We start from the raw sequence: 26,021 nt of genomic DNA on the forward strand, positions 1-26,021 counted from the left end.
ATTCTGCAAGCTAACAGCCGAAATGACAGTAAGAATAGAAAGAAGTCAACAGAAAGACGACTAGAGATAATTAGCTTACATCAGCAGAAAACTTCAAAGAATATACCACTGAAAAAAGGGTATAAAATATAGAACTTTCAAATAGGAAAACAGAAGTCGCTGAAAGGAGCAAAGTAATTCTCATTCTTCAGAGGCAGGCTCTGTAAGTTTTTAACTCTTTGAGTCTCAGGGATCAAAAAGGTACTTTTATTTGATTTTGGTGGATATCCTGGATTAGAAATAAGTAAGAAATGTAAAAATGTAAGGAAGTTAAGATTTGACAATAAGGATCTCTGAGAATAAGAATTGTAAGCTATTTGTATTTTGAACTGTTAATGTTGCGACTGAATCACCAGCTGTTAACTACATGTCGGTTCTTTAATAAATCTATATATTTTTAGAATTGTCTCACATGGTACTTCTGTATCAAACTCGCGAACTCAATCTCTGTACACTCTTTGGTGAGGAGTTGCAGAATTCTGGGGGAGTTTTCCGGACCCTCATAATATCCGGAAGGTTACAGTCTAGCTAAACCTATTAAAAGTGCTATCTGGAGGATGGTAACATCTTCAAGTCGTTTCTTTAATTTAGGGAGAGATAGTCTGGACCTTTAGACCCAATTAAGCGTCTTATAGAATTCAGGTATCTCTAACTTTAGTTGAACATAAGAAGTAGGAGCAGGAGTAGGCCATACGGCCCCTCGGGCCTGCTCCGCCATTCAATAGGATCATGGCTGATCCGAATCTAGACTCACGTCCACTTCCCTGCCATCTCCCCGTAACCCCTAATTCCCTTATCTGCTCGGAAACTGTCCATCTCCATTTTAAATTTATTTAATGTTGCAGCTTCTGCAGCTCTCTGGGGTAGCAAATTCCATAGATTTACTACCCTCTGAGTGAAGAAGTTTCTCCTCATCTCAGTTTTGAAAGGGCAGCCCCTTATTCTTAGATAATGCCCCCTAGTTCTAGTCTCACCCATCAGTGGAAACATCCTCACCGCATCCACCCGATCAAGCCCCCTCACAATCTTATATGTTTCGATAAGATCGCCTCTCATTCTTCTGAACTCCAATGAGTAGAGTCCCAACCTACTCAACCTTTCCTCATACGTCAACCCCCTCATCTCCGGAATCAACCGAGTGAACCTTCTCTGAACCGCCTCGAGAGCAAGTATATCTTTTCTTAAATATGGAAACCAAAACTGCACGCAGTATTCCAGGTGCGGCCTCACCAATACCCTGTATAACTGCAGCAAGATTCCCTGTTTTTATACTCCATCCCCCTCGCAATAAAAGCCAAGATTCCATTGGCCTTCCTGGTCACCTGCTGCACCTGCATACTAACTTTTTGTGTTTCATGCACCAGGACCCCCAGATCCCTTTGTACTGTAGCACTTTGCAGTTTCTCTCCATTTAGATAATAACTTGCTCTTGGATTTTTTCTGCCAAAGTGCATAACCTCACACTTTCCAACATTATATTGCATCTGCCAAATCTCTGCCCACTCACTTAGCCTGTTTATGTCCTTTTGCAGGTTTTTTATGTTCTCCTCACTCACTGCTTTCCCTCCCATCTTTGTATCGTCGGCAAACTTGGATATGTTGCACTCGGTCCCTTCCTCCAAATCGTTAATATAGATTGTAAAGAGTTGGGGTCCCAGCACTGACCCCTGCGGAACACCACTAGTTACTGATTGCCAGCCTGAGAATGAACCATTTATCCCAACTCTTTGTTTTCTGTTAGATAGCCAATCTTCCACCCATGCCAGTATATTACCCCCAATCCCGTGATTTCTTATCTTGATCAGTAATCTTTTGTGTGGAACCTTGTCAAATGCCTTTTGGAAGTCCAAATACACTACATCCACTGGTTCCCCTTTAGCCACCCTGTATGTTACGTCCTCAAAGAATTCGAGCAAATTTGTCAAACATGACTTCCCCTTCATAAAACCATGCTGACTCTGTCCTATTAAATTATGTTTATCCAAATGCTCTGTTACTGCTTCCTTAATAAAGGACTCCAACATTTTGCCAACCACAGATGTTAGGCTAACTGGTCTATAGTTTCTAGCTTTTTGTCTACTTCCCTTCTTAAACAAGGGTGTTACTTTAGCAGTTTTCCAATCTGCCGGGACCTTTCCTGAGTCCAGGGAGTTCTGGAAAATAATCACCAATGCATCCACAATCCCTACCGCCACTTCTCTCAAGACCCTAGGATGTAGGCCATCAGGTCCGGGGGATTTATCCGCCTTAAGTCCCATTATTTTACTGAGTACCATCTCCTTAGTGATTTTAATCGTGTTTAGCTCCTCCCCCCCCATTGCCCCCTGTTTGTCCAGTGTTGGGATATTTTTATTGTCCTCTGCTGTAAAGACTGATACAAAATATTTGTTCAGCGTCTTTGCCATCTCCATGTTCCCCACCACTAGTTTCCCGGTCCCATCCTCTAAGGGACTAACGTTCACTTTAGCCACCCCTTTTCTTCTTATGTAGCTGTAGAAACTCTTGCTATCTGTTTTTATATTTTTTGCTAGTTTACTTTCATAATCTATCTTCCCTTTCTTAATTAATCTTTTAGTTATTGTTTGCTGGCTTTTAAATGCTTCCCAATCTTCTATCCTCCCACTAGATTTGGCTACATTATATGCCCTTGTTTTCAGTCGGGTACTATCCTTTATTACTTTACTAAGCCACGGATGACTGTCTTTTCTTTTATTCCCCTTTTTCCTCAGTGGAATATATTTATCTTGAAAGATGTGAAATATCTCCTTGAATGTAGACCACTGCTCTTGTACCGTCTTACACTTTAATCTGTTTTCCCAGTCCACTTTATTCAATTCTACTCTCATACCTTCATAGTCTCCTTTATTTAAGCTTAGTACGCTGGTTTGAGATCCAACTCTCTCACCCTCAAACTGAATTTGGAATTCAACCATATTATGGTCACTCATTCCAAGGGGATCCTTTACTAGGACATTTTTTATTAATCCTGTCTCATTACACAGGACCAGATCTAAGATTGCCTGCCCCCTGGTTGGCTCAGTTACATGCTGCTCAAGGAACCCATCCCTAATACACTCAATGAACTCTTCCTCAATGCTGCCATGCCCAATTTGATTAGTCCAGTCAATATGAAAGTTAAAATCCCCCATGATTATAGCTGTTCCCTTATTACAAGCCCCAACTATTTCCTGATTTATACTCCGACCAACAGAGTTGCAACTGTTAGGAGGCCTATAGACTACGCCCACTAGTGACTTTTTCCCCTTATTATTCCTTATCTCCACCCAAACTGTTTCACTATCCTGATCCTTTGACCCAATATAATTTCTGACTATTGCAGTGATTCCATCCTTGATTAACATAGCAACAAAAAGGGCAAAAGCAGGAACTAAGTGTCACAAAACATATTTGAAAGTTCTCTATCTGAATGCACGTAGCATTTGTAACAAAATAGACGAGTTAATGGCACAAATAACTACATATGGGTATGATCTTGTGGCCATTACAGAAACATGGCTGCAGGGTGACAATGCCTGGGAATTAAACATACCAGGTTATTTAACGATCAGGAAGGACAGGCAGGAAGGAAGGGGAGGTGGGGTGGCTATGTTAATAAAGGAAGGAATCACTGTAATACAGAGAAATGATATTGGGTCAAAAGATCAGGATAATGAAACAGTTTGGGTGGAGGTAAGGAATAATAAGGGGAAAAAAACACTAGTGGGCGTAGTCTATAGGCCTCCGAACAGTTGCAACTCTGTTGGACGGAGTATCAGTCAGGAAATAGTTGAGGCTTGTAATAAGGGAACATCTATAATTATGGGGGATTTTAACTATCATATTAATTGGACCAATCAAATTGGGCAGGGCTGCCTTGAGGATGAGTTCATTGAGTGTATTAGGGATGGGTTTCTTGAGCAGTATGTAACTGAACCGACCAGGGGGCAAGCAACCTTAGATCTGGTCCTGTGTAACGAGACAGGATTAATTAAAAATGTCCTAGTTAAGAATCCCCTTGGAATGAGTGACCATAACATGGTTGAATTCCATATTCAATTAGAGGGTGAGAAGGTTGGATCTCAAACAAGCGTGCTAAGCTTGAATAAAGGAGACTATGAAGGTATGAGTGCGGAATTGAGTAGAGTGAATTGGGAAAATAGATTAAAGGGTAAGACGATACATGATCAGTGGTGTACATTTAAGGAGTTATTTTACAACTTCCAAAAAATATATATTCCACTGAGAAGAAAAGGGTGTAAAAGAAAAGACAGCCATCCGTGGCTAAGTAAAGAAATTAAGGATAGTATTCGACTAAAAACAAGGGCATATAAGGTAGCCAAATCTAGTGGGAGGATAGAGGATTGGGAAAACTTTAAAAGACAGCAAAAAATAACAAAAAGATTGATTAAGAAAGGGAAGATAGATTATGAAAGTAAATTAGCAAAAAATATAAAAACAGATAGTAAGAGTTTTTATAGTTATATAAAAAGAAAAAGGGTGGCTAAAGTAAATGTTGGTCCCTTAGAGGATGAGACCGGGAAATTAATGGTGGGAAATATGGAGATGGCAAAAACACTGAATGAATATTTTGTATCAGTCTTTACAGTAGAGGACACTAAGAATATCCCAACACTGGACAAACAGGGGGCTATAGGGGGGGAGGAGCTAAACACGATCAAAATCACTAAGGAAGTGGTACTCGGTAAAATAATGGGACTCAAGGCGGATAAATCACCTGGGCCTGATGGCTTACATCCTAGGGTCTTGAGGGAAGTGGCGGTAGGGATTGTGGATGCATTGGTAATAATTTTCCAAAACTCCCTGGACTCAGCAAAGGTCCCGGCAGACTGGAAAGCTGCTAATGTAACGCCCTTATTTAAAAAGGGCAGTAGACAGAAGGCTGGAAACTATAGACCGGTTAGCCTAACATCTGTGGTAGGTAAAATATTGGAGTCCATTATTAAGGAGACAGTAACAGGACATTTGGATAATCATAATTTAATAGGACAAAGTCAGCATGGTTTTATGAAGGGGAAGTCATGTTTGACAAATTTGCTGGAGTTCTTTGAGGAAGTAACATATAGGGTGGATAAAGGGGAACCAGTGGACGTAGTGTATTTAGACTTCCAAAAGGCATTTGACAAGGTGCCACACAAAAGATTATTGCTTAAGATAAAAAATCACGGGATTGGGGGTAATATTCTGGCATGGATAGAGGATTGGCTATCTAACAGAAGGCAGAGAGTTGGGATAAATGGTTCATTCTCAGACTGGCAATCAGTAACTAGTGGTGTTCCGCAGGGGTCAGTGCTGGGTCCCCAACTCTTTACAATCTATATTAACGATTTGGAGGAGGGGACCGAGTGTAACATATCAAAGTTTGCAGATGATACTAAGATGGGAGGGAAAGTAGTGAGTGAGGAGGACATAAAAAACCTGCAAGGGGACATAGACAGGCTAAGTAAGTGGGCAGAGATTTGGCAGATGGAATACAATACTGGAAAGTGTGAGGTTATGCACTTTGGCAGGAAAAATCGTAGAGCAAGTTATTATCTTAATGGCAAGAAACTGGAAAGTACTGAAGTACAAAGGGATCTGGGGGTCCTGGTGCACGAAACTCAAAAGGTTAGTATGCAGGTGCAGCAAGTGATTAAGAAGGCCAATGGAATGTTGGCTTTCATTGCTAGGGGGATAGAATATAAAAATAGGGAGGTGTTGCTTCAGTTGTACAAGGTATTGGTGAGACCACACCTGGAATACTGCATACAGTTTTGGTGTCCATACTTAAGAAAAGACATACTTGCTCTCGAGTCAGTACAAAGAAGTTTCACTCAGTTAATCCCGGGGATGAGGGGATGGACATATGAGGAGAGGTTGAGTAGATTGGGACTCTACTCATTGGAGTTCAGAAGAATGAGAGGCGATCTTATTGAAACATGTAAGATTGTGAAGGGGTGGGATCGGGTGGATGCGGGGAGGATGTTCCCGATCATAGAGTCATAGAGTCATAGAGTTTTACAGCACAGAAAGAGGCCCTTCGGCCCATCGTGTCTGTACCGCCCATCCATCCCTGTCCAGTCTAATCCCATTTTCCAGCATTTGGTCCATAGCCTTGTATGCAATGGCATTTCAAGTGCTCATCCAAATGCTTCTTGAATGTTGTGAGGGTTCCTGCCTCTACCACCCTTTTAGGCATTGAGTTCCACATTCCAACCACCCTCTGGGTGAAAAAGTTCCTCCTCAAATCCCCTCTAAATCTCCTGCCCCTTACCCTGCATCTATGCCCCCTTGTTATTGACCCCCCTACTAAGGGGAAAAGTTCCTCTTTGTCTACCCTATCTATGCCCCTCATCATTTTGTACACCTCAATCAGGTCCCCCCTCAGCCTTCTTTGCTCCAAGGAAAACAACCCCAGCCTGTTTAGTCTTTCTTCATAGCTGAGGCGCTCCATCCCAGGTAACATCCTGGTGAATCTTCTCTGCACCCTCTCCAAGGCAATCACATCCTTCCTATAGTGAGGCGACCAGAACTGCACACAGTATTCCAGCTGTGGCCTAGCTAGCATTTTGTGCAGCTCCATCATAACCTCCCTGCTCTTATATTCTATGCCTCGGCTGATGAAGGCAAGTATCCCATATGCCTTATTAACCACCTTATCTACCTGTTCCGCTGGGGGAACATCATGGGGCTGGGCTCTCCTGGCATGCCTTACCCTTTAATTAATTTAAATTAATTTACTATCACCAATTTAAGATATCTCTAAGGCGCTTGTGTAGTCTACCACAGTCCCTGCTACACCAGAAAAGACCCTAGTAACTATAAACTACAGAGTTAAAGTTTAAAAAAGAGAAATACTCACCAACCAATCACTTACCTGCTCCCTGGTGACGTCACAAACTGATTACTTTTTACCTCTCTCCCCCGAACTGGTCGGGCCTTGTAGCTGCCGCCAGTTTTCAAGCCGGGCTCCTCCTCCGCTGCTGCTCTCCCCCGAACTGGTCGGGCCTTGTAGCTGCCGCCGGTTTTCAAGCCGGGCTCCTCCTCCGCTGCTGCTCTCCCCCGAACTGGTCGGGCCTTGTAGCTGCCACCGGTTTTCGAGCCGGGCTCCTCCTCCGCTGCTGCTCTCCCCCGAACTGGTCGGGCCTTGTAGCTGCCGCCGGTTTTCAAGCCGGGCTCCTCCTCCGCTGCTGCTCTCCCCCGAACTGGTCGGGCCTTGTAGCTGCCGCCGGTTTTCAAGCCGGGCTCCTCCTCCGCTGCTGCTCTCCCCCGAACTGGTCGGGCCTTGTAGCTGCCGCCGGTTTTCAAGCCAGGCTCCTCCTCCGCTGCTGCTCTCCCCCGAACTGGTCGGGCCTTGTAGCTGCCGCCGGTTTTCAAGCCGGGCTCCTCCTCCGCTGCTGCTCTCCCCCGAACTGGTCGGGCCTTGTAGCTGCCGCCGGTTTTCAAGCCGGGCTCCTCCTCCGCTGCTGCTCTCCCCCGAACTGGTCGGGCCTTGTAGCTGCTGCCGGTTTTCAAGCCGGGCTCCTCCTCCGCTGCTGCTCTCCCCCGATGATGGGTGAAACTAGAACTAGGGGGCATAGTCTTAGAATAAGGGGCTGCTCTTTCAAAACTGAGATGAGGAGGAACTACTTCACTCAGAGGGTGGTAGGTCCATGGAATATGCTGCCCCAAAAAGCTGTAGAAGCTACATCATTACATAAATTTAAAACAGAAATAGACAGTTTCCTAGAAGTAAAGGGAATAAAGGGTTATGGGGAGCGGGCAGGAATTTGGACATGAGTCTAGGTTCGGATCAGTCATGGCCCTATGGGTAGCGGAACGGGCCCAGGGGCCGTGTAGCCTGATCCTGCTCCTATTTCGTGTGTCTAATTCTGTTAGATTCAGGAGATGGTTCTGTGATAGTAGATTGGCGGTTAGGATCAGATCAGCCATGATCTTATTGAATGGCGGAGCAGGCTCGAGGGGCCGACTGGCCTACTCCTGCTCCTATTTCTTATGTTCTTATAACCCCACCTCCCTTTCCTTCCTATCTGTCCTTCCTAATTGTCAAATACCCTTGTATGTTTAGTTCCCAGTCATGATTATCTTGCAGCCATGTTTCCGTAATGGCCACCAGATCATACCCATGTGTAGTTATTTGTACCGTCAACTCGTCAATGTTGTTACGAATGCTGCGTGCATTCAAATAAAGAACTTTCAAATATGTTTTCTGACAATTTATTCCTGCTTTTACCCCTTTTACTACTTTACCTTTATCATTATATACATTCTGTCCCTTCCTGACACGCTCTGGTTTTTAATTCCCCCACTGCTACCTTGCTCTATTGCCTTCTCCGCTGTCATTTTTATTTTTCGCTCTCTTAAAACCTCCCCCCCACTAATTAGTTTAAAGCCCTCTCTACAGCCCTAGTTATTCGATTCGCCAGGACTCTAGTCCCAGCACTGGCCAAGTGAAGTCCGTCCCAACAGAACAGCTCTCTCCTGTCCCAGTACTGATGCCAGTGTCCCAGGAAGCAAAACCCATTTCTCCCACACCAGTCTTTGAGCCACGCATTTAACTCTAATTTTATTTACCCTAGCCAAATTTGCACGTGGCTCAGCTAGTAATCCAGAGATTATTACCCTTGTGGTTCTGCTTTTTAATTTGGCCCCTAGCTGCTCAAACTCCCTCAGCAGAACCTCCTTCCTTGTCCTATCTATGTCATTGGTACCAACATGGACCACGACAACTGGATCCTCCCCTTCCCACTCCAAGTTTCTCTCCAGCCCAGAGGAGATGTCCTTAACCCTGGCACCGGGCAGGCAACACAGCCTTCGGGACTCTCGCTCTCGGCTGCAAAGAACTCTATCTATCCCCCTAACGATCCTATCCCCTACCACTACAACATTTCTTTTATCTCCCCCGACTTGAATGGCCCCCCGCTCCACGGTGCTGTGGCCGGGTTGCTCATCCTCCCCGCAGTCCCCGTTCCCATCCTCACAGGGAGTAAGAGCCTCAAACCTGTTGGACAAGAGCAAGGGCTGCGGCTCCTCCAACACTACCTCCTGGATCCCCGTACCTGCCTCACTTCTAGTCACACCATCCTGACCCTGGCCACGGACTACATCTGAATTAATTAATCTAACTGGTGTGACTACCTCCTGATACACAGAGTCCAGGTAACTGTCCCCCTCCCTGATGTGTCTCAGTGTTTGAAGCTCGGACTCCAGCTCTTCAACACGGAGCCGGAATTCCTCGAGCAGCCAACACTTACTGCAAATGTGATCACCGTGAGCATCAATGGTGTCCACCAGCTCCCACATATTGCAGCAGCAGCACATCACCTGATCTCCCATTCTATGTAATTAATTAAATTAATTAATATTATTCTTAAATACCCTCTGCCCCGATTCTAGATGATGAATATCGCACCTTAGAAACTATAAACCACAGAGTTTAAGCTTAAAAAGAGAGAAATACTCACCAACCAATCACTTACCCGCTTTCTGGTGACGTCACACTTGGATTACTTTTTACCTCTCTCCTTCCCTCTGAGTTCCAAGACTGGAGATTGGTAAACCTTACCTGGGTCTTTGGAGCCTTTATACAGCTGCTCAGCCCGCGATTCCCGCCGATTCTCGCACTGAGGCCTTACCTGGGTCTTTGGAGCCTTTATACAGCCACTCAGCCCGCAATTCCCGCCGATTCTCGCACTGAGGCCTTACCTGGGTCTCGGGAGCCTTTATACAGCCACTCAGCCCGCAATTCCCGCCGATTCTCGCACTGAGGCCTTACCTGGGTCTCTGGAGCCTTTATACAGCTGCTCAGCCCGCGATTCCCGCCGATTCTCGCACTGAGGCCTTACCTGGGTCTTTGGAGCCTTTATACAGCTGCTCAGCCCGCGATTCCCTCCGATTCTCGCACTGAGGCCTTACCTGGGTCTCAGGAGCCTTTATACAGCTGCTCAGCCCGCGATTCCCTCCGATTCTCGCACTGAGGCCTTACCTGGGTCTTTGGAGCCTTTATACAGCTGCTCAGCCCGCGATTCCCGCCGATTCTCGCACTGAGGCCTTACCTGGGTCTTTGGAGCCTTTATACAGCTGCTCAGCCCGCGATTCCCGCCGATTCTCGCACTGAGGCCTTACCTGGGTCTCGGGAGCCTTTATACAGCCACTCAGCCTGCGATTCCCTCCGATTCTCGCACTGAGGCCTTACCTGGGTCTCGGGAGCCTTTATACAGCTGCTCAGCCCGCGATTCCCGCCGATTCTCGAAGGTGAACGTCTGGAGAATACGCCTGATCTGGGGTAGCCCTAAAAAGGGCTAGGACTAGTAATTATCCCTTCAAAACATCCCAAGGCGATGCACAGAAGTAGTTTAAGACAACAAATTTGACACCGATCAACATAAGGATAAATTAGGGCAGGTGACCAAAAGCTTGGTCAAAGAGGTAGGTTTTAAGGAGCGTCTTAAAGAAGGAAAGAGAGGTAGTGAGGCGGAGAGGCTTAAGGAGGGAATTCCAGAGCTTAGGGCCGAGGCAACAGAAGGCACGGCCACCAAAGGTTGAGCAATTATAATCAGGGATACTCAAGAGGGCAGAATTTGAGAAGCGCAGATATCGCAGGGGGGTTGTGGGGCTGGAGGAGATTACAGAGATAGGGAGGGGGCAAGGGCCATGGAGGGATTTGAAAACAAGGATGAGAATTTTGAAATCGAGGCGCTGCTTAACCGGGAGCCAATGTAGGTCAACGAGCACAGGTGTGATGGGCGAATGGGATTGGTGCGAGTTAGGACACGGGCAGCCGGGTTCTTGGTTAAAAGCGCTACATGTGTGCAAGTTGTTGTTGTGGTGGAGGCCTGATACAAATTCAAATAGTTGTTGTACTGGGAGCCACGGTGGGAGGGAGGAGGGACAATCCGATATCCGTGCGCAGCATTTTGAGAAAAAGGGTAACCAATATATATATTTTTTAGATTAGCAGATTCCTGGTAGACCAGCAATTGAGGAATGAAATTTACACTTTGAATTCATACTAATGAACACTGCTCAAACAAACAACAAAACACTCAGTGCAGCTGCCCAGGGAGTCAGTCCGCTTCATGAGTTAATACGTTTTAAAACCTTTGGGAAGCTTTCTTGGGGGCAAGACACTTTGCTGATGATTACAATCATTACCGCAATGAGGAATTAAAGGAGCAAATAGGACAAAACAGTATATAATGTTTTATAATTGTCGAGCTGTCATTAAAAGGCTGGCCCGTGTTGTACTAACATCTTAACTTGTCAGATTTGCAAAGCACAATAAATCAGGGAAATCAGTACAATGCAATTAGGCGAATTATTTCTTCAAATGTACTTATTCAAGCAAACGTATCACATTACTAATTATTTGGCTGCAAGTCAACCAAGCGCAGCGGAGAGGATTATACCTGCAAGTCTATCAGCTCCCAGTCTTCGGAAACTCCTGCCGACTCCCTATCAGCTCCGTGCGCTTGGGCTTCCGACCAAACTCTCCCAACGCAATGCGGCGCGACAGTCACTGTGACACACTGCTACTCGCTCCTGCTGAACATGTCACTGCGCGGATCTAGAGCAATGCTCTATTATCAAGTCCCACAGCGCCTCCCAAACCCGCGAGCTCTGCCACCTAGAAGGACAAGGGCAGCAGGCGCATGGGAACACCACCACCTCCAACTTCCCCTCCAAGTTACACACCATCCTGACTTGGGAATATTTCGCCGATCCTTCATCATCGCTGGGTCAAAATCCTGGAACTCCCTCCCAAACAGCACTGTGGGAGTACCCTCACCACACGGACTGCAGCGGTTCAAGAAGGCGGCTCACCACCACCTTCTCGAGGGCAACTAGGGATGGGCAATAAATGCCGGCCTTGCCAGCGACGCCCACATCCCATGAACGAATAAAAAAAAATCAGACCCTTTCTGTCGTTTGAACAAAAATATTTTCTTGACAATAAAAAGCTCCCAGTGAAAAGGGTCCACTGGCCAAGTAGAGGTGATGACCCTCACCAGAAGTCCGAGTCTAATTAGGGAGACATTGGGAGGTAATTTTAACCTAATTTGTCGGTCGGAAAACCCAGAGGATTGGGTGGAATGCCAGTTTTACACTCCGTCCAATGTTGCTCGCTGTCGACTTCAACGGAGAATAAAATCGGGCGGGCTGTGAAACCGGCGCCGCAACCGATCCCGCCAGTTTCTCGACGGGAGGGTTGGGTTAAAATTGCCCCCACGGTGTGTTTTCATCTACAGTTGGCTCCCAGTGAAGGGTGGCCAGGAGCCTAGACTAAAGAACAGAACACATCCGGCTAGAAATTCGTCTCGGGCGGATGCGCAAAACAGGCGGTACCGATTGGCCGCCCGTTATACGCAGCGTCTGCTACTCAGGTCCAACGCAGTCAGGCCATTGAAAGCCAACCCACAGGCACATAAAATGATCGGAAAGCAAATGGGATGCTGGGCTTCATCACAAGAGGTATAGGGGGAGAAATTGGGTCGTGCCCCTTTGGGACGCTAACTTCGCCGGGGTGCTACTTTTAGTGCCCCAAAAAAGTTAGCGCCCCCGCGCCATAAATTCAGTGGTAGTGCCCCAAGCAGGAGGCGGGGCGTCACTGGAAGCGCTCCCCCTTCCTCTTGGGGTGCTACAAATGAATATTGCGGCGTTACGTGCAGCAGCGCCACGTGCGTCGGTACGTAGCGCCGCATCATTGCAGCCCTCCCTCCCCTGGTTAAAGGGGAGGGGCCTTGTGCTGCGTGCGCCGGGGCCCTGCTGGACCACCGGGGAGCGGGCTGCCAGGAAAACAGCCCGGCACCCCGAAGAAAAAAGAGGAAGGGGGCAGGTGCTGGCAGTTGGCCAAAAGAAAATGGCCGCCCGACACCTGCCCTTTAACTTGTGCTGTCGCGGCCGCAAAAACGCCCCCCTGACCCTGTCGGGTATATCATCCAGCGATAGGTCAGGGGGCACGACCGAAGTTTGTGGCTGGGGCGCTGCGCACGGTGATGACGTCATCGCCGGCGGCGCAGCACCGCGGATCACTACCAGCTTCCGCCGCCGCTAATCTCCCGCTGAATTTCACGGGAGGCGTTGGCGGCATCGCGCCCGGCCGCTATGGGCTTTGCGTCCCTGGGGAGGCACAAAGCGATCCAATTTTTCCCCCATAGAATATAAAAGCAAAGGGATTTAGGTGTCCATGTACAAAATCACTAACAACTAATGCACAGGTGTAAGTGTTGATCAAAAAGGCTAATGGAACTTTGGCTTTACCTCAAGGGGAGTAGGAATACAAAAGTGAGGAAGTTATGCTTCAGTTGTACAGAGCCTTGGTCAGACCCCATCTGGACACTGCGTTCAGTTCTAGGCACCGCACCACAGGAAGGATTTATTGGTCTTGGGGGGGGGTACAGCGCGGATTCACCAGAATGGTACTGGGGCTAAAAGGGTTAAATTATGAGGTATAGATGTAACGGCAATTGATGTGTTTAGAAGGAAGATACATACTGTACTTACTTGGGAAGTAAGGGTATTAAAGATACGAAGAAAAGGCAAGGACTCGGGATTAAAAAGTTGAGCTCCCACAGGTAGCAAAAATGTCAGCTCAAACTCCTGCTCTTACTGAGATCAGTACAGGCCAGGGATCAAACCCCTATGATTCAGTACCACACTGCAAAACACATTTATTCAAGGGAAGCACCTTTTATGGGGAAGAGAAACAAGACTGAAGTATTTTAAATTGTATTTGAAGATGAAACTTCAGTTACGTTAACACGTGACACACAGTTTGACTGAATAAAGCAGCACGGTTACTTATTAAGGCACTTTATCATTTTGGATTATATTGCCAAGCTTTGCACTTTACTGGTCCCCACCAACTCTACATAAACATAGGCCTAGAAATTGGGTATAGCCCCGCTTGGGGTGTTAGAATTGGCGCAGCGCAAAGTTTATAGCCAGATGCAACTTATCGCCACCTGGCGCGATATTGGGTTGCATCGCCCCTAAAGGTGATTGCGGCACGAATTCAGGCGTTACATGGGACTCCTAAGGCGCTAAACTTCCGGCGCAACCCAATATCGGAGCGGGCGGGCGCAGCGCAGGTGCTCTCAATTACCGATGACCACAAGACTTCCAGGCGCCGGCCAGCTCTTAAAGGGGTGGGTCAGTCAGCTTCAGCTTCCACACTCAGCGCCTTGTAGGCCTTCTCTGCTAAAAACTTGGACCAGATGGAGAAGGTGAGACAGAGAGCAGAGCGCTTCACCAATGAGGCTCTGGAGCAATTGGTGGCAGCAGTGGAGCGCCGGCGAGATGTTCTCTACCCAGACAATGGCAGGAGGCCGAATCATAAGGACTACCGACGAGCTTGGAGGGATGTATGCCAGAGGGTCAACTCCAGCAGCATGGTGACCAGGAGCCCTGTCCAAAGCAGAAAGAAATTCAACGACCTCACTCGGGTCGTGAGGGTGAGTGTTGTTTCTGCAAACTTCTGCATCCCTTCATTTGCACCTGACTTTATGGCTACAGGGTGGGCTGTGCCCCATTGGCCATCTGCCAGCAAGCACCCATGGCCCTTTCTGGGCACACACATGCACATTTGACTCAAGGCGTCATGTAAGGGCTCTTGCACCATGGGGGGCATGAGATGATCACTCAGGGCATCATGTAAGGGCTCTTCCACCATGGGGGGCATGAGATGATCACTCAGGGCATCATGTAAGGGCTCTTCCACCATGGGGGGCATGAGATGATCACTCAGGGCATCATGTAAGGGCTCTTCCACCATGGGGGGCATGAGATGATCACTCAGGGCATCATGTAACATAACTTCCCTTCCTTTCCCCTGCAGTCCAAGCTGGCGAGGATTCGCAAAGACCAGCTTCGCACCAGTGGCGGACCTCCACAAGTGGTCACTATCACGGATCTCGAGGAGAGAGTCCACCAGATTCTTGGAGGACGTCTGAGTGGTCCTGTACCCACTGCAGCTGCCGACCCTATTGTCGACAGCGATGGTAAGGTTCTGACCTTTTACAACTGTCTCCTTCCACTTGCTCCCCCCGCCAGCATGCTTTCTCACTGTGGACCCATGTCATAGCCTTGCCGCAATCTGGCATCCCTTGCTGCCAAGCTGTCCTTTTGCTAAAGCCACTCTTCCACCTCCCTGCTTTCAGATGCTGCATCACCAGCTCGGGAGCCGGGCCCTCAAGCTGCCAGTGCCAGTGCCTCCGAAGGCTCAATGAGAAAATTACTGTCCAACAGAAGGTCAGCAACTCTCTCCAGCAACGATCAGAATGGCCAGCCCAAATGGCTGCAGCTTTTATACTAGTGCTGTCCCCTTTAAACAGCACCCCCCGAGTCCAAGAAGGGCCTGGGAACGCTCCATCCAACTGTCACTAAGAGCGCCAGGCGGAAAGGTTGCGGGCGCCACCGAATATCCGGTCCGGGGCACCAAAAAGGCATTGCACACTGAAATGGCGTCATGATCTGCCTGCGCCCGTGGGCGCGCGCAAAGTGTTAGTGCCGGCGCTAAAAGGATACTCAATATGGGAGGTGGCGCTATATTCACTGCGCCTGCCCGAAAATTGGGTAACGCCCCAATTCTCTGGCTCTTTAGGCGCTAATCGCTGGCGCTACCAACCGAATTTCTAGGCCATTATCTTTGTTCCTAAGCCTTTTGTTACCAATAATGCAGATAAAGCAATAATTCAGTACAATTACCAGCCACAATCCTTGATAAGCAATCGCTGAATACTGCACCTTGTTAATGGAAGGAATGGTAGCTTGGGCAGAAGTATGCTTTTCTTGGCCAACTTTCCCCACATTGGGTTCGGTTTCGACTGCCTGCTCCTGGGGCTAACGGGGCGGTATCTGCCTCAAAGTAGGCTCGGCAGCCTTAACGCCCCGTTAATACCGGCAATGCGACTGGCTCCATTTTTGAAAGGGGTCGGGCGCGGGGTGTCCAAAGTGACAATGTTCGCTGTAAGCTGCGTGGCCGCCCAGCGCTCCAGGGAACCCGCGCGGCCGGCTTTTCAATAGAAAAACCACCCATGCTCGGGATTTTGAAAGGGGCCGGGCGGCCCGAGAAAAAGTACAGGGCGCGTTGCACAGTGCCTGCCTGTTTCAGGCGACAGGCCCCTTTTAATATGGAAATCGGGGTCCTATGACGGGCAGATTATAAACGCTCCTCCTCTTGTCAGCACGGCCGAGATTGGGAACTCGTGCTTGCTGCTACTCCCGAGCACAACACGTTACTGCATTAAAGCGCTACATTCACAGGCCACTTATTTAAATTAAACAATTCACATCTCAGCCTGAATCCCATAGTTCTGGATGTGTCTGTCCCAAAAAGATCTATTTCTTTCAATACTATTGCAAAACCAAAGTAAAGGGCCAAGCGCCAAAGTGCAGGACAACAACAACTTATATTTATATAGCACCTTAAACGTAATAAAACGTCCCACGGTCGAAAAAGGGTAAAAGAGAAGGCAAAGTAGAACAGCATGGTGATACAAGCATGGCTTTTAAAAAAACCTCAGTGATGTAGGAGGAAAGAAAGAAAGATGTGAGGTAAAGGAGCTCCACATTTCTTTTAGATGCGGGGAAGGAAAGAGTTGGAGTAGGAGACCGCACTGAGTCACGATTTCAGCACAGCAAGGCTGCAGGGAGGTAAAGAATAGACATCAACATCTCCACAGGAACAGATGCACTAACTGTGCACGCCTGCAATTTCCTAGGATGCACTGTGAGCACCGTTGCCAGGCTATGGGTGCAATCGGCGATCCGGGCGCAAATTGGCACCTCAAAATTGCGTTAGTATTCAGAAGTGTTTTTTTTTTGGCTCAAGTTTCCTCTCAAACTCATTTTCATTTCGCCGAACGTAAAATATGCCATGAACCAGCGTAATTGGGCAGCGTTTTAGAATCCGCTGCTGAAACCCTCATCCATGCCTTTGTTAGCTCTAGACTTGACTATTCCAACACACTCCTGACTGGCCTCCCACATTCTACCCTACGTAAACTTGAGGTCATCCAAAACTCGGCTGCCCGTGTCCTGACTCGCACCAAGTCCCGTTCGTCCATCACTCCTGTGCTCGCTGACCCGGTTAAGCAACGCCTTGATTTCAAAATTCTCATCCTTGTTTTCAAATCCCTTCATGGCCTCGCCCCTCCCTATCTCTGTAATCTCCTCCAGCCGCACAACCCCCAAGATATCTGCGCTCCTCTAATTCTGCCCTCTTGAGTATCCCTGATTATAAATCGCTCAACCTTTGGTGGTCGTGCCTTCTGTTGCCATGGCCTTAAGCTCTGGAATTCCCTGCCTAAACCTCTCCGCCTCACTATCTCTCTTTCCTCCTTTAAGATGCTCCTTAAAACCTATTCTGTGATCGATTTAAGAGTGATAACTTAGTGCAGTTTTATTAATACAGCTGAAAATGGATTTAACACCAAAAGATAAGCATTTTTAAGCAGTGTCTAGTCCACCACCTGTGAGTAACCTGATTTTAAATAACTGAAAATGACTTTAAAAAACTATAATGAACCATTTACTAGTTACATTGGTGTACACGAGTCAGTTCCTTAGTAAATTAAAAAACATCAAAATCTTTTAAAAGGTGCCTATTTGTGCCCTCGTGCTTAAAAAAAAGCAGCTTCATTTTTAGAGCCTCCTCGAAGGCCCGCAAACGGGCGCGGTTAGCGGAAACGCGGCGTGGTGATTAATTCGATCGGGGGGGGCGTGGCCAGTTTTGGGGGCGGGGCCGGCTTCCAGCGCGATGTTTTTTTAAACCAGCGCAAAAGATCGCGGAAACTCGAGTAACTTGCGTTTGAAATTCCCCGATCTTTTTCGCCGGTTCGACCGAATTGCGTTGGAAATAAACACCAGGCCCAGATCACCGAATCGCCTCCAATATCTCCTCCTATAATAATACGACGTTTCAGAGCCTAAAACATTTGATATTTCAGATATGTTTGTGTGTGTGCGCGCGGTGGAGCGGGGGGGGGTGGGGTGGGGGGAAGGGGAGCTGAAGAAGGGGAAATGAAATTTTGAATGTTAAGTGTCGCCAGGGGAAAAAAAATTACATTTTTTTATGTAATCTCAGGGGTTTGAGGTTAACTCGTTGCACAGCACACGCAGGGCTTAATGAACACGTCAATGTCAAAAGTCAACTTATTAGAAGGAATGCCACCAACCAGTGAATTCCTTGGGTGGCAACGAGTGAGGCCTTTTGATATTTTAAAATATTTTTGCTTCATTTCCCTCTGACGTACCTCACTGAGGGCTGCTAACGGCCGGAAGCAAGTCGACAGAGAAAGCTGCCAACCGCAACGTGCTAAGTTCAACTGGTCAAAGAGATGGCAGTAGCATCAGTTCCGTCTCTGCTTAACCAGTCATTAAAGCTAAGCTGAGGCCTTGTACATTAAAAAGAAAACAAAAAGGAAGACTTGCATTTATATAGCGCCAGTCACGACCTCACGCCATCTTCAATCTGTCATTGGCCCAGGCAGTAGTCCCTACATGCTTCAAGACCACTACCATTATTCCTGTGCCAAAGCAAACGGCTGTGACGTGCCTGAACGACTATCGACCTGTCGCACTCACACCCATCATAATGAAGTGTTTCGAGAGACTGGTCCTGGCTCACATCAAAGCCAGTGTTCCCGCCTCTCTTGACCAACACCAGTTTGCCTATCGTGCAAACAGATCAACGGAGGATGCAATCACAACTGCTCTACACTGAATCACTTAGATGGTAAAGAGACCTACATCAGAATGCTGTTCATAGACTACAGCTCAGCATTCAACACTATCGTCCCCAACAAGCTGGCCACCAAACTCCTGGCCTGAACACTTCCCTCTGCAACTGGACCCTGGACTTCCTAACAAACAGACCCCAGTCTGTCAAATTAGGTAACCACACCTCCCCCCGCCGACCCTGAACACGGGGGCCCCACAAGGATGTGTGCTGAGCCCCCCTCCTCTACTCCCTCTTCACCCACGACTGTGTGGCTGTTCATGGTTCCAACACCATCATCAAGTTTGTGGATGATACCACGGTAGTAGGCCAGATCACCAACAACGATGAGTCAGCCTACAGGGAGGAGGTCCAGCATCTCGTGAAGTGGTGCGCCGATAACAACCTGGCCCTTAACATCAAGAAAACCAAAGAAATCATTGTGGACTTCAGGAAGTCTAAAGGCGGAAGTCACACCCCCATCCACATCCATGGGGCTGTGGTGGAAAGGGTGGACAGCTTTAAGTTCCTCGGAGTCCACATCACGGAAGACCTCTCCTGGTCCCTCAATACCTCCTCTCTGGTGAAGAAGGCCCAGCAGCGCCTATATTTCCTAAGGAGGCTGAAGGATGTAACCTGTCACCCCTGATCCTCTCTAACTTTTACCGCTGCACAATAGAGAGCATCCTGACGAACTGTATCACAGTATGGTATGGCAGCTGTAGCTACTATGACCAGAAAGCCCTGCAGCGGGTAGTCAAAACTGCCCAACGCATTACCGGCACCCGGCTACCGACCATAGAGCACATATACCAGAAACACTGTTTACGGAGGTCACGGTACATCATCAAAGACCCTACCCACCCCAGCCACAGTCTGTTCGCCCTCCTGCCATCTGGGAGACGCTACAGATGCATTCGCACCCGTACGACCAGATTTAGGAACAGCTTCTTTCCCAGGGCTGTCATCCTACTGAACTCCACAAATAAACTCTAAAGCCTGCACATCTGCCAATGCACTTTGTTATGGTTATGTTTATGTTAATGTATTACAAGCCAAATGTATGCTGAATGTTTAAATGTCTTAATCTAAATGTACACTCTCGGGAGCCGCAAGCCTACATTTCGTTGTACTGCACTTGTGCACTAACAATGACAATAAAAGTTGATTTGATTTTGATTTGATTTGAACTCGTTGCACAGCACACGCAGGGCTTAATGAACACGTCAATGTCAAAAGTCAACTTATTAGAAGGAATGCCACCAACCAGTGAATTCCTTAGGTGGCAACGAGTGAGGCCTTTGATATTTTAAAATATTTTTGCTTCATTTCCCTCTGACGTACCTCACTGAGGGCTGCTAACGGCCGGAAGCAAGTCGACAGAGAAAGCTGCCAACCGCAACGTGCTAAGTTCAACCGGTCAAGGAGATGGCAGTAGCATCAGTTCCGTCTCTGCTTAACCAGTCATTAAAGCTAAGCTGAGGCCTTGTACATTAAAAAGAAAACAAAAAGACTTGCATTTATATAGCGCCAGTCACGACCTCAGGATGTCACAAAGCGCTTTACAGCCAATGAAGTGCGGTTGAAGTGCAGTCACTGTTGTAATGTAGGAATCGCGCACAGCAAGCTCCCACAAACAGCAATTGTGATAACGACCAGATAATCTGTTTCAGTGATGTTGATTGAGGGATAAATATTGGACACCAGGAAGTACTCCACTGCTCTTCTTCAAAATAGTAGCATGGGATCTTTAACATCCACCTGAGCGAGCAGACGGTTTAACGTCTCATCCAACAGTGCAGCACTCCCTCAGCACTGCACTGGAGTGTCAGCCTGGATTATGTGCTCAAGTCCCTGGAGTGGGACTCAAACCCACAACCTTCTGACTCAGAGGCGAGTGTGCAACCCACTGAGCCACAGCTGACACGACATTCATGGAACAGCATAAAGGGGATGGCTGGGAGAAGTTGGAAGCAGACTAAACTATTCATCTTTTCTTTAACCCATAAGGTTTTTCAAATTGATGTTCCCAGAGGCTTTGCAACTGGATCCCAGGGGGTCCCGATGCCATCACTATTTGTTGGTTTACTAGCCCGCTATTTCTGTTGCTGTATACAGGAAACTTTGTGATATCCGGCACTGACGGGACTGGCGTGTTGCCGATCTATCAAAACTGCCAGACATACAAAGTTAATGTGGAAGCATAATGAGGTTTTCATCTCCGTATCTGACAACAAACACTGTTGCTTAGCAACAGCTTCTAAAGAGTCGGCTGCAGCTGCAAGCGTCTGTAGCTGAAGCTGTTGCTATAGCTACAGACCTTGCAGTGGCTGACTGGGAAAAAAAAAGAACGAGATCTAAAAAAAACTTACAGAAAACGGCTCCAGATTTTTGCTGTTAGATCGAGTATTCCGGACATACAACCTCCGGATAAACCAAAGTTTCCTGTACTAAGAACTATTTTCTAATATTATAGTGCTGGTTTCCTTTGGATTGCTGACGCTATGGGGGTCATTTTAACCTAACTCCGCCCCCCCCACCCGCTGGGAGACTGATGCGAGCGCATCGGCCGCCCGCTTTTCTTTCCATTGTATGTCAACCTATCTTTTGGAAATGAGGACAGATGCGCTCCCAGTATTTGCAGGAGGCCCCCTATACAGAAAATCCTGAAACCCACTGCATTAACTGTATTTCACTGACGCTCACAAGAAAAATGCAAAGGAATGATTCATTTTAACTTGGCGTTTGTGTGTCATTGCGATAGCAGCTAAGGAGATACAGATGTGAGAGAAATGTCATCTTCCAGTCAAAGATAAATTCATGTCCATATGAGATCAGGGGTTTAAAATAAAAGACCACTGGCGGCCGTGCCTTCAGCTGCCTAGACACTAAGCTCTGGAACTCGCTACCTCTCTCCTCCTTTAAGACGCTCCTTAAAACCTACCTCTTCGACCAAGCTTTTGGTCATCTGTCTTAATATCTCATGTGGCTCGGTGTCAAATTTGCTGACTCGACATTGCTCCCCCTCCTGGCGCATATTCATCCAGTCCGTGTACACAAGCCACTTTTGCCACATCTGGTGCAAGCAGAAAAACTGAAGCCGTTTATGGAGTGTCAGTGCACTGTGCACATTGTGGCGGCTCGTATTGTATATGAGGAGGCCCGCTGAGGGTGTGCGTGTCAGCCCTTTATTGCTTGTTACTTTGCTGTAAGAAGACATGAAACAGAATTGGTCTCTTGTGCTCCTAACGCTCTGTGCTAATGAAATGGTTGGGTGTACACTCATTACAACAACAACTACTTACAATTATATAGCGCCTTTAACCTAATAAAACCTCCCATGGCGCTTCACAGGAGCGTTATCAGACAACAACTGACACTGGGACCAAAGAAAGAGACAGGTGACCAAAAGTCTTTTTTTATTCATTCACGGGACGTGGATGTCACCAGCACCCCTAATTGCCCTTGAGAAGTTGGTGGTGAGCCACCTTCTTGAACCGCTGCAGTCCTTCTTCGCAGCAGTTTTTTACAACTGAGTGGCTGGCTAGGCCATTTCAGAGGGCAGTTAAGAGTCAACCACATTGCTGTGGGTCTGGAGTCACATATAGGCCAGACCGGGTAAGGGCGGTAGATTTCCTTCCCTGAAGGACGTTAGTGGGTCTTTATGACAATCTGATAGTTTCGTGGTCACCATTACTGATACTACCTTTTTCAGATTAATTTTAACTGAATTTAAATTCCCCAGCTGCTGTGATGTGATTTGAATTCATGTCCAGCAACATAACCACGATGCTACCGTACCCCTTGATCGAAGAAGTAGGTTTCAAGGAGTGTCTTATAGAAGGAGGAAGAGGTGGCGAGACAGAGGGGTTTAGGGAGGATATTTCAGAGCTTAGATCTTTCCATAAGTCACATTTACCTTCTTGTGTATTATAAAAAGTATTACTGTAATGAATTTCTCACATTGTCAATGATGAAACCTCTACCCATATCAGTCACACTGTCCAGTATTCCGGACACATGTCTTAGCATCCTGACTATTTATAGTATTCCAGTTTTGCACTGGACAATCACGAGCCTACATCATCTTCCCTGATGTAGTATCCCAGCCACATATTGTGTATCTACACAAGTTTTAGAATCTGTAGCACAGTTCCCCCCATCCCAGCACTATTCCCATAGGAAGGAGAGAGTAAGATTTCCAAACCTAGCCCAGGTTATCATAGAATCCTGGAGACTTACAGCACAGAAGGAGGCCATTCGGCCCAGCTGTGCCTGTGCCGGCTCTTTGAAGGAGCAGTCGTGCTTTGTCCCACACCCCCGCCTTTTGTCCGTAACCCTGTAAGTTCTGATCTTCAAGGATCCGTCCAACTCCCTTTTAAAATTATTGATGGAATCAGCTTCCACCACCTTTTCAGGTCGAGCGTTCCAGATCCCCGCAACTCTCTGAGTGAAAACATTTCTCCTCCTCTCCCCTCTCGATCTTTATCCAATGATTCTGCATCTACGACCTCAGGTTATTGATCCACTCGCCAGAGGGAACAGCCTTTCTCTATAAAAAACCCTCATCATCTTGAAAACCTCTATTAAGTCACCTCTTGAGCTTCTCTACTCCAAGGAAGTACAGTAATTCACTTGTCAGTAAACTGGGATGTGTGTGTCACTGGGACAGTACGTCACCTGCCAGTCCTAACATTTCCAACCTCTCCTCATAACTGAAGTCCCTCATAGAGTCATAGAGTTACACAGCACAGAAAGAGGCCCTTCGGCCCATCGTGTCGGCGCCGGCCATCAAGCCTTGTCTATTCTAATCCCATTTTCCAGTACTTGGTCCGTAGCCTTGTATGCTATGGCGTCCCTGGTAACATCCTGGTAAACCTCCTCTATACCCTTTCCAAGGCCTATGGTTGGCAACCTTTGTCAGCTTCAAAACTGAATAGGGCACAGGTTGGACGGGGCTTTGGGTGGAGTCAGGGTTTAAATTCTGAGACTTGCTTTGCTGCTGATGATGAAAATTAATTGAAAAGGAAATTTTTCCACAAAAAAAAGACATTTTTGAAATTCCCAGGTGAGGCTTGTTCCTAAACTGGACTGTCTGCTCAAATGGACAGGTATCGTAGACAGAGAGAGCCCAGTTGACTCAGGCCTCTTTCTTGCACACCTGCTGGGTTACAGAGAGCAACTGGCAAAGATTGAGGCATGGAGGTGTTGTCGCCTCTGCTTTGTGTTTGGCTGAGGAACGTTGTGTAGTAACAGCCTGTAGGGCAGAGAGAGAGAAACTATTTCCTCTGGTTGGGGGAGGGGAGGGGTGGCAGTGGGAGGTCCAGAACAACAAGGGGGCATAGCCTGAAAATTAGAGCTAGGCTGTTCAGGGGTGATGTCGGGAAACATTTCTTCACACAAAGGGTGGTGGAAATATGGAACTCTCTCCCCCAAAAAGTTGTTGAGGCTGGAGGGTCGATTGAAAAGTTCAAAACTGAGATTGATAGATTTTTGTTAGGTAAGGGTATTAAGGGATATGGAACCAAGGCGGGTAGGTGGAGTTAATATACAGATTAGCCATAATCTAATATAATGGCAGAGCAGGCTCGAATGGCCAACTCCTGTTCCTTTGTAAAATAACTTTAAAAAGGTATGGTGGCACAATTGTTATTGTGGGTGAAATGCAAACAGAGCCTCTGAAGAGTTAACTTGAATTAAAAGACTTCAGAGAAGCTGCTTAACACAGACTTTTCATCTTGTGATTAAGTTAAAGATGTTATTTCCTGATATGATCTTTTGGTCACCCTTCTGCTATTCAACAGCAATAACCATGGAGAGCAGAACTGGAAGATGTGTATCAGGAGACGGCCATCAATATCAGGCAACTGTTAAGGCAGCTTTATGACCAAAAAGAGCGAGGCAAGATTGTAAAACCAATAAAATACATGAGGCTGCATTTTTATTATGAGTGAGCTACATTAAAATAGATTTAATTTTGAAATGATAATGGGTGAGTCCCAGACTTGACAGGACTTGATCAGCCATGATCTCATTGAATGGCGGAGCAGGCTCGAGGGGCCGAATGGCCTACTCCTGCTCCTATCTTCTATGTTTCTATGACTGGAAACAGTTACACACACACATGCTCACACACACACTTTCACACACAGACTCTCACACATTCTTGGACAATCACACACACTCTCAGACACACACACTCTCAGACACACACACTCTCAGACAAACACGCACACACACTCAGACACACATACTCAGACATACACTCTCAAACACACACACGAACACACTTTCAGACAAACACACACACTCTCAGACACGCACACACTCAGACACACTCTCAGACACGCACACACTCAGACACACTCTCAGACAAACACGCACACACACTCAGACACACTCTCAAACACACACGCACACACACTCAGACACACATACTCAGACATACACTCTCAAACACACACACGAACACACTTTCAGACAAACACACACACTCTCAGACACGCACACACTCAGACACACTCTCAGACACGCACACACTCAGACACACTCTCAGACAAACACGCACACACACTCAGACACACTCTCAAACACACACGCACACACACTCAGACACTCACTCTCAGACAAACACGCACACACACACTCAGACACACACACTCAGACACACCCTCAGACACACACTCAGACACACATGCACACACACTCAGACACACTCTCAGACACACACACTCAGACACACACACACTCAGACACACACAGTCAGACACACACGCACACACTCAGACACAAACTCATACAATCACACACGCACACTCTCAGACACAAACTCATACAATCACACACGCACTCTCTCAGACACACACTCATACAATCACACACGCACACTCTCAGACAAACACACACAATCTCAGACGAACACACAAAGACAGAGATGACACCCTGGCCATCGGAGTTTTGCCACTTACCGATAGGGATGCAGAGTCCTCAGGCCATAATGCAAGGCGTCCTCCCAGCGGGCGAGGTGAATGCAGGCATCCATTGCGGCGTCGAGCATCTTCAGCAGATAGAGGTTAGCGTCTGGGAGGACATCTCGATTCTTATCTATGAAAGCCTGGCACATGTCCATAATTTGTTCCCAGTCTGTTATTAACTTCAGTTAAGGAGTCAGGCAGAAAAATAAAAATAAACCCAAAAGATATTATTTTACAAAAGACAGCTGTTTTATGCTAAATAAGGGCATCTGCTCTGTTCTGGAGGGCCTCGT

At 47.2% G+C, this 26,021-nt stretch overlaps 1 protein-coding gene across 2 annotated transcripts in view; it reads right to left on the reverse strand.

The window, feature by feature from the left end:
* smyd3 (SET and MYND domain containing 3) overlaps window positions 1-26,021 on the reverse strand; it is a 1,021,495-nt gene that overhangs the window by 55,534 nt on the left and 939,940 nt on the right. For both annotated transcript variants that reach the window (XM_085979790.1, XM_085979791.1), the window contains one exon: window positions 25,723-25,897. In XM_085979790.1, the coding sequence (XP_085835916.1) occupies window positions 25,723-25,897 (175 nt within the window). The remainder of the gene's footprint in view (window positions 1-25,722; window positions 25,898-26,021) is intronic.

The sequence above is a fragment of the Somniosus microcephalus genome, chromosome 3 (genome assembly GCF_052327205.1).
Source record: "Somniosus microcephalus isolate GS21.2 chromosome 3, FLI_Smic_1.0, whole genome shotgun sequence".
Classification (NCBI taxonomy): domain Eukaryota; kingdom Metazoa; phylum Chordata; class Chondrichthyes; order Squaliformes; family Somniosidae; genus Somniosus; species Somniosus microcephalus.